We start from the raw sequence: 16,373 nt of genomic DNA on the forward strand, positions 1-16,373 counted from the left end.
TACATTCCTTTGATTAATTGCTTCGCCGCTGGAAGATACCAGTTACCATAATGCTACTGTTCCTGTGTGTATACACACACTTGGCTCTGCTTCATCTGCGCTACCTGCTTCAATTGTTTATCTGACATCCTGCATACTTTTTTGTCTTAGTCCTGGCTGATCATTTTTTATTCATCAATGCCCCAGTCCCTAATCCCAGTCCCAGACCAATGGCTTAGAGAATTCACCTCACCAGTCAAGCCCATAACACTTTACTTTCCACATTATTATGGCCTGCACAGTTATACCTGAAATAAGGAATATACTGACTCTTAACAACCATTATCATTTTAAAATTATTTTTGCTTATGATGTCTCTATGTTAATTCTATAATAAAAAAAACTTTTAAAATCCATTAGGCCTTTTCCTCCAATTGTATATTAAAATCTATATATAAAAATGAGAATTTTGCTGAGGTTACCTGATGTTCAGTTTTTTGCTATGGGCAAAAAGATAGTTTCATAAATTTCCTCAGAAGTCTTCTTAAACTCTATCTTTCAATACTTTCTGGAAAGAAACTGATCACTGCACCTTTCACAGACCATCTCTTTTCTTTAAACACCTGCTTGTTTTTTTTTGGCTCATCCTACATAATTTTTAGGGAAAAAAATTCTTGGAAAGAAGCTTAAAGGGGTTCTCCAAGAATGTAACAAAATTGCCCCTGTCAGATAAATCAAACGGCAGCTCATTTTACTGCTGTGACGTGTCAGGATGAGCTGCAGTCTGAAGGAACACTGTTCCTGAGACCTGTGTCTCAACTGACAGATTACCAGTGTCATAAGCACACATAACTACATAAGCCAAGGAGAAGGAATGTGTCATGAGAATAAATAAATCTTTTCCTCGGCAGATTAAACAAAGGATTTTTTTCTCTAGCTTCAGTCCTCCACGTGCAGCCAAAGAAAAGATTTATTTCTTCTCATGTTATAGCCCTTCTCCAGCAGCTCATCGCTATTCGTGCTTACAACACAGCGCCTCTGTCAGTTGAGATACAGGTTTCGGAAGCTGTGTTTCTTTAGACTGCCACCTATCCTGACACATGACTAGGACAGTCTGTTATTTGAATTACGTAACGAGGATCATTTTATTACATTCTTGGAGAACTCCTTTACAAAGTAACCATATATATTTACTATATATAGTTCAGCCTTTGCAAAGTTATGCATTTTTTCTAATATACTTCAATAACTTATTTTGTCCTCTTCTCTCCCAAACACCATGATGCAGAGCATGCTGCGATTATATGCGTATATCGTATGAGAATTGCCAATGCAAGTCTATGGGTGTGAGAAAAAATTCAGCACCACACAGACCATCCATATAGTGTGCGACAAATACACACACATCTCCAAGAAGCCAGGAAATTGCATCAGCCAAGAACATGGAGCTTGGCTAGCAGATTGTCTTGGCAACCTATAAAAAAAACAAATCACGCCTCCACGGATACCAGTAACATGGCAAGACATATCAATGCCGAAATGCTAATTGTCCTGGCGCAGGAGAGGCCAGAAATCTGGGACCCTCGCGACACTGGCTATGCGGACCGGCTTAGAAAGGATGCGGCTTGGACCCACATATGCCGCCGATGTAACACAGAGAAAAGTACATGAGACGTGCAGTAGGAAATGAGTACAACATTTATGTATTGCAATTGCGTCTGTAGATTAACATAATTAAACATTTATATTCCGATTAATGTTTTCTTAATTTGTGCCAAATGTGTAAATGCAATCATCCTAATAATCTAATTAAAGACAAGGCAGGTTTGTTAATTAACACTTGCCAAACTAAACGCACTTTCACAATGCAACCTATTATTACTCATGTCACAAACAAGGTGGTCACACTACGATCTGTATAGCACCACCTTTTTTATTTTGTATTCACAAACTTAATATTTGAAAGATGTAGTTCAGCCAAGCTAGCAGATTGCACATACTGAGGCTTGTGCAAGGTTGCACATTTGAATTAACCTTTATTAAACTTTGCGTTTACAAGTGTGTTTTTTCTTCCAGAGTGCTAACATGCAGTTATATATTGTAGGTGTCTGTTACTTCAATTTTTTTCCTAACTTGTCAAACAGTCTTTTTTAATGTTAATTTTTTTTTTTAAAGTTTTGAAATATGCTTCACCAAAAAATGCTAATTATTTTAAATATTACTTGATCACAGTGGCTAATGTAACAAGACGGTGGCGCAGCCGCCGGGATCAATATCCAGCAGCGTGCCAGGAGTGGTTCCACAGCCATTAAAAAGCGGAAATATATCTATTATGACCTCTTGAACTTCCTCACTCTCATTATGGATCTCCATTCATAAGTGAATGCTTGTTTCTCTATAGCCTCTATGTAGGCTTCAATGTTTTATGTTAACCTGGACTATTTCAAAGTCATAATTTTGTTTTTGGAACAGAATCAAATCTACGAGAGAGGGAGACGGCATCAGAGTCTGATGTCATATTGGACCCTGTTGGTGATTAGGATGAGGAGACAGGACCATCTTCAGCCCCAGCAGCAGCAGAATCACCACCACCTGCGGGGGGACCTGCACCGAACCCATATGAGGAGGAAGGCGGACGTAGCAGTAGTCCTACACTCCCCTTGGATATGTCCCCACAGGCTGCACCCATTCCATGACGAGCCAGGCACAGGAGGGAGCTCCCCACCACGGGTAACCGGCGCAAAGTAGACACTGGTGTTTTACAGTACCTAACTTGCATTGTAAATGATGAGGGGGAGGAGGCCTATGCATGTAGCCTAGCTCGATATTTGTGGACCATTCCCCACCAAGTGAGGCTGCGTGCCAGATGTGCCTTGCAGATTATTATTGATTCCTGCACAGCACCAAACAATCCAAGCTAGCTTTTAATTTCCTGGCGAGATGGCAGATGTCCACCAACAACTACCTCCGCATGCCTGGCAGTGTGGAGGAATAGCCAAAGAGTCCCCAGTACTCCTGGAACCCCCTTTACCATGGATAAGATCACCAAATACACAACAACAACTACATACAGAGCAACTGACACCACTACCACCTCAACCTTACCTCCAACATCATGCTGCACCTGCCCAATATGGCCACTGGAGCATCCCCACGGTAGAAGAATGGTCTCAACGTGGGCCTGCTCAACATGGCCATTCTGGGGGACTTAGGCAACGGCCAAACTAATTTCAACAGGAGGATGCCTACCCTTACCCAAGCACCCAACACCATGTGCCCACAACAGGGCCCTCAAATCAAACCTCCCTTTAATCCTCTTCCAGCAACATCAACATTACAAGGTCAAAATCATCCACCATCCCAAACTCCTCAAACCAGTAATGCTAGTCCTCCACCACCATCACCATCTACTTACCATGATTTGTACAAATGTCTTATTTGATTTAAATGCGCCTCATCTTTTAAGCTTGTCGTTAAAAATTGGGCATATGTTTCAAATATGAATACTATAAAGTTTTTGGTTGAATAAAATATGCGCATTTTTTACAGTCTACCATAAGCCAGAAATGATCAGGGTCCAGAATCAAAAAAAAAGGTTCCATCATACATAGTGTTTAAAATCAAAATTTTACTCAGGAACAATTTACAAACACATGATGAAATGATAACATAGACACAGTATACTTTTGCCAAGAAGTAGATCCCACTGGTGATACAAAATAATTTGTAAATATGTCCCGAACTTTATGACCAGAGGACAGGCAACGTGGATTGGGAACAGATGTCGCCATTATGTCAATTTTCTCCCTTTTCATCATCATTTTGTGGACATTCATCGATCCTTGTGAAATTGTGAAGTAGCACAACAGGAAAAAACTGTTTATAATTGTAATATTGGGACCCTGAGTTAGGCAGCTTACGAACGTTGATGTGCTTGCCATCCACAGGAGGAATTGATCCTCAGGTCCCACCCTACAGAAATATGCAAATAATAGTGATGAGCGAGTATGTTTTGTTAACCCATTCTCCGAGTATGCTCGGGCGAGCACCGAGTAGTTACAGCTGCTCGGTGTTATGTTTGAATCACTCCCGTGTGCATGATTTGCAACTGTTTGACAGCTTTAATACAAGATAGACATTCCTCACATGTATTAAAGCTGTCAAACAGTTGCAAATCATGCAGACGGGAGTGATTCAAACATAACACCGAGCAGCTGTAACTATTTGGTGCTCGCCCGAGGATACTCGCCGAAAGGGTTAACAAAACATACTCGCTCATCAGTAGCAAATAACTGTTAGCCGATATCCCCGTTATAGTGGAGCATCGACTGTAAATCACAGACGGCTCCTGCACATATATTGTGCACCACCATAACTGGGATGTAGAATTACGGTTGTTTGCATTACTTGTTTTCCCCGGAAAACCCCTGTAAGTGCATCTTGTTCCAAGTATTTAATCACTAATGGAAATAAAGAATCTTCTCCTAATTAATATCAGAGAGAGCAAATGACCGCCACACACAACACAATCCACTATACCAACACCAATAGTACCACATACAAGGTAGAAATACCACTACACCATGACCAGACCACATATCACCACCATATAGTGACCGAACAATACCACATACAAGGGAGAAATACCACCACACCATGACCAGACCACATATTATCACCACATAGTGACCGAATAATACCACATACAAGGGAGAAATACCACCACACCGTGACAAGACCAGATATTAATAGCGTATAGCATTCAGATAATTCCCCATCATTTCTCTCCCCCACCTCCATTATTGCTCTCCCCATCCTCATAATTGCTCTCCCCCCACCTCCTCCATCATTGCTCCCTCCCATCCCCATCATTGCTCTCACCCCACCTTCACCATCATTGCTCTCCCCTACCTTCTCCAACACTGTCATATCTCCCCCACCTTCTCCATCATTGTCATATCTCCCCCACCTCCTCCATCATTGTCATATCTCCTCCATCATTGCCATATATTCCCCACCTCCTCCATCATCATTGCCATATTTCCCCCACCTCCTCCATCATCATTGCCATATCTCCCCCACCTCCTCCATCATCATTGCTATATCTCCCACCACCTCCTCCATTATCATTGCCATATCTCCCCCTACCTCCTCCGTCATCATTGCCATATCTCCCCCACCTGCTCCATCATCATTGCCATATCTCCCCAACCTGCTCCATCATTATTGCCATATCTCCCCCACCTCCTCCATCACCAGTGCCATGTCATATCTCCCCACCTCCTCCATCACCATGCCATGCATATCTCCCCCCACCTCCTCCATCACCATGCCATGCATATCTTCCCTACCTCCTCCATCACCATGCCATGCCATATCTTCCCCCACCTCCTCCATCATCATTGTCATGCCATATCTCCCCCAACCTCCTCCATCACCATGCCATATTTTCCCTCACCTTCCCATTGCCATGCCATATCTCCCCACACCTCCTCCATCACCATTGCTCTCCCTCATCTCTCCACCATCTCCTCCATCACCATTGCTCTCCCTCATCTCCCTCCACCATCACCATTGCTAATACGCCCAAAGTATTGGTAGACTCTATACTAAATAAGGAAGGATTCACTGACTGTGGTGGCCCCTCCGTGGGCCGTGGCGATTGGTGGAGATTTGGTGGATGATTATAGGAGAAAGATCCTTAATAGAGAAAGTTGGTGGATTTATACTTTAAATACACGTGTACCAGTGGGTTTAAACATCAGACATGATTTGATGTATCATTATGAGTGATCATTTATAGATTATTATTATATATATGTTCCTTTTTTATTCTTTTCTTTTTCTTTTTGATTATTTACGTTTATATGCATTGTTTCTATGCTATACGATTTTAACATGGCATGTGTGTTTAAATTTCTGATTAACTCAGCCTTGAACAGGTGCATAGCAGGACATGACATATAAATACCACTTCCTTGCTGTTTTTTGGCTATGCAATGATTAAGAACTCGTATATATATTGTGCAGAACGAAGGGTGAAAGTCCGCCCAGGCAGGAGGAAATTGGAGTTTCATAACACATATTTGAACTGGAGAGGTATTAGAGGCCTGCAATGGCCACAGGTACTAATGGAGGTAATCAAGGTAGGGAGAGAGGCAAGAGGTCCGGTCATCATAGTTATACAGGCCGGGGGAAACAACATAGCTTATCACAAGAGTGCATAACTAATGGCAATAATGAAACTAGACACTGAGCGCTTCAGAGAATTTTTCACAAAACTAACTATAGTCTGGTCAGAGATTGTGCCGAGAACGGTATGGCAAGGTGCGTGAGACATCACGGCCATCAAACGGACAAGGCAGGTAATAAATATTCGGATGGCAAAATTTATAAGAGACAGAGGCTGTGTAGTGATACGACACCGACAACTGGAAGGAGATAAAGCAGGCCTCATATGGCCCGACGGTGTTCACTTAATGGATATTGGACTGGACATATTACTGTCAGGACTCCAGGACGGAGTGGAACAAGCGTTAAGAGTGATGGATGGGGGTCGGAGTCCTGCATACGAGTAAGCAGGATCCTCCGTGGCCTGGAAATAGAAAGGACATGTTGGAGAGTTACACTTGTTGGCCAACTTGCCGTTGTGGAGACTGGAGGCACAGGGCATGCTGCAACAAGCTGAATTATTTTAGAAATAAAATGCATTTCTAAAGGAATGAGTATAAACAGTTAATAAAGCTGTGACTGATCCTCACCCATCCAGTTGTAAGAGTTACATGATTGTATTGTCAATGAAAGGGGGGCGAAGGGGGCTGAGCGTCTGGGTTTGGTTAGGGGTCCCCACAGTCTGCCTAGGCTAGATGCATTTAAAAATCATTATTAGATACACAGGCGGTGCAGCTTGCTTCGCAGCTGGGTTACTACGCTGACTAGCAGACACTGAAGCTTTGGAGCAGACCTCTGAGTAAACAGCTCATAAGACTCAACCATCTGTGTTACCCCAAGCCATAGTGTATGTATTTTCTTACAGTTAAAAGGGGACCCAACCCACCTCTAATTGACGATGGCAAGGTCACGTAAAACAAAGCAAGGGGACTCCAAAAAGAGTCTCCATTTTTTCCAAAAATTTGTGGCACAGACACCACTTAAGTGGCATCAATTGCCCCAGAGTTGCATAAAATGGTTGGTTAGAATGAGTACCACACACTGCTACTATGCCCAAAATTATTTTCCAGACAAGATGCAGCTAAAAATTATTAGTAATTTGCAAGCTGGTGGAGCTTAGTATAGATGGCATAATAGAATGAGTACCGCACACTGCTACAGGCCCAAAATTATTTTCCATACAAGATGCAGCTAAAAATTATTAGTAATTTGAAAGCTTAAAACGGTTGGTGAGGTGATTTTACGAAATCCTCAAGCTTTTACTCTCCCCAGGATGACACAGGGGTAGAAAAGTCCTTGCGGATCCATGATTTGTTCATCTTTATGAACGTGAGTCTGTCTACATTGTCAGTGGACAGCCGCGTACGCTTATCTGTCAGCACACCACCAGCAGCGCTGAACACACATTCAGAGAGAACGGTGGCTGCGGGGCATGACAAGATCTCCAAGGCTTAAGTGGCGATCTCCGGCCATTTATCCAGATTGGAAGCCCAAAAAGAGCAAGGGTCCAGTGACACAGTCATGGCTTCGATGTTTACTTGGAGATACTCCTGTACCATCGTCTCTAGGCGCTGACTATGTGTCAGACTTCTTGTCTCCTCTGGCCTTGCAAAGGATGGGCTAAAAAAGCTGTGAAATGATTCCGCAAAATTGCTGTTACCAGCAGATACTCTGTTTCTGTTACGGTTTGAGTGCTGAACACTCGACAGTCCCACGGTTGGCAAGTTGGAACTGTGAGATTAACTACGTGCACCACTGGTGTTTTGTGGAAAAGCACATGTAAGATTCTGCAACAGTCTCTGCTGATACTCCTGCATGCGTGAATCCCTTTCTATGGCAGGAATTATTTTGGCAAATTTACTTTTGTACCGGGGATCTAAGAGTGTGGCAACCCAGTAGTCAGGATTATTTCGAATTCTGACAATTCGAGGGTCATGTTGCAGGTAGTGCAGCAAGAAGGTACTCATGTGTCTTGCGCATCCAGGAGCACCAAGTCCCTGTTGTGTTGGTGGCGAGGTAACAATCATGCTTCCTTCCTCTGCCCTCTCCCCCCAACCTCGCACAACAGAAATGTGATCAAGGTCTCCCTCATCTGATGAGTCTTCCATCAGTTCGTCCTCCACTTCTTCCTGGGCTCCTGCACCTTTCTCACTAGTTTGGCTAGTTTGGCTGCTACCATGCGCCCTGGTAAATCCATCTCCCCCACCCTCACATGCCTGCCGCCTTGGTGCTGCCGACCGTCTGGACCTTGCAGATGTTAGCCCTTCCGCATACAACTCCTCCTCCTCTACTTCCTCCACCTCCTCTTGTCGCAGCACCTGACTCCGAATTCTGTTTAACATGTGCTCCAGCATGTAAATCACCGGAATAGTCATGCTGATAATGGCATCGTCAGCACTAAACATCTTCGTCGCCATTTCAAAACTGTGCAGAAGGCTGCATAGGTCCCTGATCTGAGACCACTCCTCCAGCGTGATTTGCCCCACCTCTGGATCCCGTTGGCCCAGGCTATACGTCAGAACGTATAGCACCAGGGCTTGTCGGTGCTGCCACAGTCGCTGCAACATGTGCAGAGTTGAATTCCACAGGGTAGGCACATCGCATTTTAGCCGGTGAAGTGGCAGGCCCAACGACTTCTGTAGAGATGTAAGTCGCTGAGCTGTGGGATGCGAACGGCGGAAGTGATCACACAGCGACCGTGCCCTCTGCAGAAGGCCATCTAGTCCGGGATAGTGGCCTAAAAATTGCTGGACAACCAGGTTCAACACGTGAGCCATACAAGGCACGTGTGTGACATTGCCCCGGCGAAGGGCCGCACCCAGGTTTGCAGCATTGTCGCACACGGCCTTCCCTGGTTTCAGGTCCAGTGGAGACAACCATTCATGAAACTGGTTCTCCAGAGCTGACCACAACTCCTCAGCTGTGTGACTCACATTTCCCAGACATTTCAAAGTAAAAACCGCCTGATGACGTTGAGCCCTGCTGCCAGCATAGTAAGGAGGTGTGCAGGATCCCTTCTGGCAGTTAGAAGGCGTGTGGCATGACCAGACAGGCTTTGGGTGCAGGTGGAGGACAGAGAGGAGGTTGAGGAGGCAGAAGCAGTGGAGGAACTTCGAGATAAAGAGGATTGACACACAACTCGTGGGGAAGGCAAAACTTGGACAGCAGCCCCTTGTCCTGCTGTCACCATAGTTACCCAGTGCCCAGTCAGCGACATGTAACGCCCCTGGCCATGCCTACTCGTCCAAGTGTCTGTGGTGAAATGCACCCTGTCACACACAGAGTTTCTCAAAGTAGCGGTGATGCTGTGTGCGACATGCTGGTGGAGCGCAGGCACACCTTTCTTTGAGAAGTAGTGCCGAATGGGCATCTGGTACTGGGGCACTGCGACGGACATAAGGTCTCGAAAATCCTCTGTGTCCACCAGGCGGAAAGGCAGCATTTCTGTAGCCAAGAGCTTGCAGATGGTGAAATTCAACCTCTTAGCTTTCTCATGGCTAGGAGGAAATGGTCTTTTACTTGTCCACATCTGAGGGACCGAGGGCTGGCTGTTGTGCTTAGACGGGGTTGAGAAGGGTGTCCCCGGCAAACTGCCGGTCTGTGAGGAAGATGCAGGCGGACATGTTAGGTTGCCTTGATCCAAAGGTGGTGCTCTCGATGTCGGAGAGCGCTCAACACCAGCTGGTGTTTCCACCTCCAAAGAAAATGATGACCTGCCAATCACGCTGGCTGTTGCAGGTAAAGAGGTGGCAGGTCTGCGTCCCAAAACAGGTGTGACGGCTGTACCCCCAGTCACAGAGGATGAAGAGGCCGCGGATGCACAAGATGGGGCAGACGGTGGTTGGCCCGGCCCGCTAGGCCGCATTGTAGCACAGTGAGCTTCCCACTGCAACTTATGCTTCATATCCATGTGACGGTTCATGCATGAAGTACTCAAATTATGGATTTTTTGGCCTCTACTTAGCTTTTGGTGACAAATGTTACAGATAACACGAGTTGGGTCATCCTTATAGATCTGAAAAAATGCCCAGGCTATGCAAGGCTTAGCACCCATGCGACCTGAAGAGCCACCACGACTTGTGGTCAGAGGCAGAGTTGTGTTTGAGGATGCAGTTGTTGACGTGCTTCCAGTACTACGTCTCTGTCCAGGAAGGCGCAAACTGACCTCGTCGTCACTAGCATCCTCCTCCACCTCCTCTGCTGACCTCATCGACTGACTGACTGTGGGTTGAGAGTAAGTGGGATCTGCAACCTCGTCATCATCACCCTGTGTGTTCTCACACCCGTTGTCCTCAGAGCCAACCTCTTCCTGCTCTGACGAAAAACTCAAGTTGTCGCTCCAATCAGGTATTTGAGTCTCATCATCGTCTTCCTCATTGTCTCCACCAACAGGAGTTATAGTTTGGGAACAAGGGTCTACATTATGGTCAGAACCTTCTGCGTCTGGTCCTGGATCCGACTCATAAAGATTCTGGGCATCAGTGCAGACCATTTCCTCGTCTGGATTCACAGAAGCTCTGGAGCCGACCTCTGATTCTCAGGCTATAGTATGAGTAAACAGCTCTGCAGACTCAACCATCTGTTCTACCCCATACTCAGATGGGCAGCTGGAGACTTGGGAGCTGTGAGGAAGCAAGTGCGATTGGGGTGACACCTCTGAGGACTGGAGTATTTGTGATGTTGAAGTTGAGGTGGAGGAGAGCCCACTTAAAGGAGCACTTGATATCTGTTGAAGCACCTACTGTTTTTGTGCCTCATCTGGAATTTGTAGCGATTGGCGTGGCCGTAAGAAAGGGATCGTATCACATTGACCGCTAAAAGAAGTAGACATCTTAGTTTGGCTGGAAGATGGTCTTTCTTCTGCAGATGTTACTTTTGCTTTAACACCTACCCCACGGACACAACCTTTTTTTCCCTTCCCAACACGCCTATTCCCCTTTCCACCAGTAGCAGGCCTTTATCCACTCATTTTGGTGGTTAACTAATTGACAACTCTGGAGTTGTTTGCACAAAAAACGATGGATGGGAACCGAGCAGAGCTGAGTGGCCAAACTGTGGTATTAGCCCAAAATGATTGGCTGGGTTAGATGCAGTAAAACAATTTTATTACATACACAGGTGGTGGAGCTAAGTATAGATGGACTAATAGAATGAGTCCCACACACTGCTACAAGCCCAAAATTATTTTCCGAGCTAGATGCAGATAAAAATTATTTGTAATTTGCAAGCTGGTGGAGCTTAGTATAGATGGCCTAATAGATTGAGTACCACACACTGCTACTATGCCCAAAATTATTTTCCAGACAAGATGCAGCTAAAAATTATTTGTAATTTGCAAGCTGGTGGAGCTTAGCATAGATGGACTAATAGAATAAGTCCCATACACTGTTACAAGCCCTAAATTATTTTCCGAGCTAGATGCAGCTAAAAATTATTTGCAATTTGCAAGCTGGTGGAGCTTAGTATAGCTGGCCTAATAGAATGAGTACCACACACTGCTACTATGCCCAAAATTATTTTCCAGACAAGATGCAGCTAAAATTATTTGTAATTTGCAAGCTGGTGGAGCTTAGTATAGATGGACTAATAGAATGAGTCCCACAAACTGCTACAAGCCCAAAATTATTTTCCGAGCTAGATGCAGATAAAAATTATTTGTAATTTGCAAGCTGGTGGAGCTTAGTATAGATGGCCTAATAGAATGAGTACCACACACTGCTACTAAGCCCAAAATTATTTTCCGAGCTAGATGCAGCTAAAAATTATTTGTAATTTGCAAGCTGGTGGAGCTTAGTATAGATGGACTAATAGAATAAGTCCCACACACTGCTACAAGCCCAAAATTATTTTCCGAGCTAGATGCAGATAAAAATTATTTGTAATTTGCAAGCTGGTGGAGCTTAGTATAGATTGACTAATAGAATTAGTCCCACACACTGCTACAAGCCCAAAATAATTTTCCGAGCTAGATGCAGATAAAAATTATTAGTAATTTGCAAGCTGGTGGAGCTTAGTATAGATGGTCTAATAGAATGATGCTATGCCCAAAAGGTTTTACTTGGCTAGGTGCAGTAAAAAAAATTGTATTCTATACACAGGTGGTGTAGCTTGCAACACAGATATGCTACTCCACTGACTAACACACACTGCAAGAGGCCAGAAAGGATTTGCTTAGCTAGACTTAGCCAAATGCTGTGAAAAACTCTTGCACAGCACTGGCACAGACCTGCCTGGCAAAAAGTCCTAGGAAATGCTGTAACCTAGTCCTCAAAAGGACTGCAATTACAAGTAGACCCTACTCCCAACCTATCTATTTAAGAGCACAGACCTGCCTGCTAAAAGTCGTAGAAAATGCTGGAACCTAGTCCTCAAAAGGACTTCAATCACAACTATTCCCTACTCCCAAGCTATCTGTATATTTCAGAGAAAATTGCCTTGAAATTAACACTGAAAGTATAGCGCACACAGCAACAGTGGTGCCGTCTAACACGCAGCTGCAGCAGTGAGAAAATGGTGGGGACAGGGAAAATGGCTGGGTCTTATAGGGCAAGGACATGTGACATACACAGCCAATGACACATGCCCTTGCTTGTATGAAAAAAAGCACTTCGCTCCGTGTGTGCGCTGCTGATAGGCTGACAGATTGCACCTCCCCACTGTAAATGCGGGAAAGAGAAAAAAAAATGGAGATCTTCATTATTTATGCAGAGATCCATCCCCTGCCCCTCCCCCCGCCCCGCTGTCCACTCAAACTGCGTATTAACATTGATTATCAGCATTACTGTGAAAAAATCCAGTTATGATTTTGGTGCACGAACAGTTATCGAACATAACCTCGAACAGCCGAATTTTTTTCAAATCGTTCGTGTTCGCCGAACGGCTCAAACACCGCTCAAAACAGCTCGAATTTGAGATTGGCGAACAGTTCGAGTCGAACACCGCTCATCTCTAGTTAATATTAATCATTGGCAAACAGACAATTGTGGACAAACATATACTAGTCCACTTGTTCAGCAATAAACATCACAATTACATCAGAAGGAAAATCCAAGTTGGAATAACATCACAGAGGGCTTTTATAGAAATGTGTTAAAAAAAGGAGAAAACAAGATGACAGAAACATTAACACAAGATTTGGTAACACCGTGTGGACAAAACATTGTAAACATTTAACCTTACATGTAATATAAAACAAATTTAGGACAAATACATACCGTAAAGTAAGTAAAAGACACTCCCCTGCCGAAATACATTTCCACATATTTGTGTTCTTGAAGGTTGTCCCAGGTCGCACTGCCTCCGAAAGTAGACATTCATCCGACAGTAGTAAAAAACTTGTCCAGATGGCTGCGTAGTGCACCATACAGACAGTGGAAATGGCCCTTAGTGGCCCGTCGCATCAGGAACAGATGGACCCACATTTGTCGCCACCTCCTTGGATCCACAACAACTGGGTAAGGCTCCCCAAAATGCTAAGACAAGACTCAATAGAAAAGAACTCGCTCAGTTGTGTTTAAGGTAAGCCTGTAAGACATGTTTGAAACAAAACAAGTCCAAAAAAACAACAGCAGGGGTTCTAGTGCAAATAATATGGAAACAATCTTCCTCTGGGCCCAATCTAGGGCTTTGTTGATTGTGTTTTTATAGGTTTCAGACCATTAAAGCAGTTGATTTAATAGGACTATACATTAGAAAAGATATGCGAAATTTCATGCCATATGGATGACATACGAATGGCATACGGATGGTATACGGATGGCATACTGATACATGGGAGATAAAATATCGCATCATTGCATTGCACTCGCATTACATCATGAGAAGTGCGGTGATGAAGATGACCAAAGAAACACTTCTGAACAGGCAGGATCTGTTGGTAAACATTTTTATTGAATCCTATTTCTAAAGACTGAACTGTCTTGTGTGAGAAAAATTATATTTCTTATTATTACTGCATGTTACTGTCATTTGGTACAGTTATGAAGAAAAACAAATATTCCTTTTGGGGCAGGGGCAGTGATGTGTTGTGTACAATAAGCAGAAATTGTATAAACAATAAAATAACAGCATTGACTTTTTTTGTTTAGGGGAATTCATGGATTCTGGAAACTATCCACCTCCAAGATCACCATCATCCTGTTCTACAGTTTCAGAGTTATCCATCCAGGATAGTGCTTCATTAGCAGCAGCATCATCATCAGACACCCACAGCCACATATCACCATCACCCAAAAGGAAGAAAAAACCTTTACCTCCTGGAACCACCATAGATAGGTTTGTGATAAGAACTAGCAGATTAGAAAAAGAGTTGATTGATGAAAAAATTGCCCAATTTATTTATGCAACGAACTCTTCTTTCCGTCTGACTGAGAACCCACATTTCATTAATACGGTTCAGTCACTGAGACCAGGATACAGTCCACCCAGCAGAGCTGATGTTGCAGGGAAACTGCTGGATCAAGTGTATGACAGAGAAATGGAGCAATGTGCAACAGCTCTGGAGGGTAAAATTGTTAACCTATGTATTGATGGGTGGAGTAATGTCCACAATGATCCTATTGTATGCGCTTGTATAACAACAGAAGAAGGTAAAGTCTTCCTTGCACAAACAACTGATACGTCAGGAAATGCACACACAGCAGAATACTTACAAGAAGTGGCAGTAAAAGCTATAACAACATGTGAACAAAAATTCAAATGTCTAGTACGCAGTTTGGTCACTGACAATGCTGCAAACGTATCCAAGATGAGAAGAAATTTAGAAGAGCAGGGAGGGAATACAAAGCTGCTAATAACATATGGTTGCAGTGCTCATTTGCTGCACCTCTTAGCCAAAGACTTAAGTGTTCCAGAAATAAAGGCTAATGTTGTTGAAATTGCTAAATACTTCCGTAATAATCATTTTGCTGCAGCAGCTCTGAAAAGGATGGGTGGAACCAAGCTAACGCTCCCACAAGATGTTAGATGGAACTCTGTGGTGGACTGTTTTGAGCAGTATATCAAAAACTGGCCTATTCTGATGACACTTTGTGAAGAAAATCGAGATAAAATAGATGCCACTGTCACGGCCAAAATCCTCAACATTGGGCTTAAGAGAAATGTTGAACATATGCTGAGCTTCCTGAAACCCATCTCTCAAGCTTTAAACAAAATACAGAAAAATAGCTGTTTTATTGCGGATGCTGTTGAAATTTGGAAGGAACTGAGTGAACACTTAAAAACAGAACTACACATGGACAGAATTAAATTACAAGCAGTAAACAAACGAATGGGACAAGCACTGACTCCAGCTCATTTTTTGGCAAATATTGTCAATATCCAATATCAGGGTCAAAACCTAAGTGCTGAGGAAGAGGAGTTAGCTATGACATGGGTATCTAGCAATCATCCATCTTTAATGCCAACTATAATAAACTTCAGAGCTAAAGGGGAACCATTCAAGAAATATATGTTTGCTGAAGATATTTTAAGGAAGGTCACACCAGTAAACTGGTGGAAGTCACTTAAGCGCTTGGATTTAGAGACTGTTCAAGTAATGATTTCACTTTTAACAGCAGTAGCTTCTTCTGCAGGCGTTGAAAGAATATTCTCTTCCTTTGGACTCATTCATTCTAAATTGAGAAATCGGTTGGGACCCAATAAAGCAGGAAAGCTTATTTTTCTTTTCCAGATTATGAATAGGAACAAAGAAGAAGATGATGATGAAGATGACGACGAGTGAGCTACAGAGGACAGCAGGGACAGTAGTATTTAAGTTTTTCATGTGTCGGCTGGGCTGACAGTCTAAGTTTCTTAAAATATATATATATTTTGTTTAGCCAAATTAGTTAACAAACATGGATGTTTGTTTAAGCAAATAACTTATGCTGTAATGTTGTTATTGTTTCAGTTGAATAAATCTATTTAAATTGTTATTAAGGTCAGGATTATTTTTCTCCTTCCTAAGTACAACAGAACAGTGGTGTCCAAATATGAATGATTAACCCATTAAACTGGGGAGAAAAAAGTAATATAAAAAGTGATTCTAAAAATCTTCATCTACTTGCGTGTTAAAGTAAAGTAGCAAGAACTAGTTTAGGTAGAAACTTTGATTTAAATCACTGATTTAAATCAAGCCTTACTGACTACTGATTTAAATCGTGATTTAAATCGTGATTTAAATCAGTTCGATTTAAATCAAATCCACCCTGCTACTCAGCAAAAATCCCCCTACTCTATGTACT

At 43.2% G+C, this 16,373-nt stretch overlaps 1 protein-coding gene across 1 annotated transcript; it reads left to right on the forward strand.

Annotated features, from left to right (window-relative positions):
* Nucleotides 1-13,966: 13,966 nt before the first annotated feature.
* On the forward strand, nucleotides 13,967-16,064 carry LOC141258136 (uncharacterized). Its single transcript, XM_073673143.1, has 2 exons — nucleotides 13,967-14,026; nucleotides 14,238-16,064. Exon 2 carries the CDS (start codon nucleotides 14,246-14,248, stop codon nucleotides 15,869-15,871), a length of 1,626 nt encoding a protein of 541 aa, XP_073529244.1. The 5' UTR covers nucleotides 13,967-14,026; nucleotides 14,238-14,245; the 3' UTR covers nucleotides 15,872-16,064.
* The last annotated feature ends 309 nt before the right edge of the window (nucleotides 16,065-16,373 follow it).

Source organism: Phyllobates terribilis, unplaced genomic scaffold (assembly GCF_046119375.1).
Source record: "Phyllobates terribilis strain yellow unplaced genomic scaffold, ASM4611937v1 Scaffold_3__8_contigs__length_932513732, whole genome shotgun sequence".
Lineage (NCBI taxonomy): Eukaryota > Metazoa > Chordata > Amphibia > Anura > Dendrobatidae > Phyllobates > Phyllobates terribilis.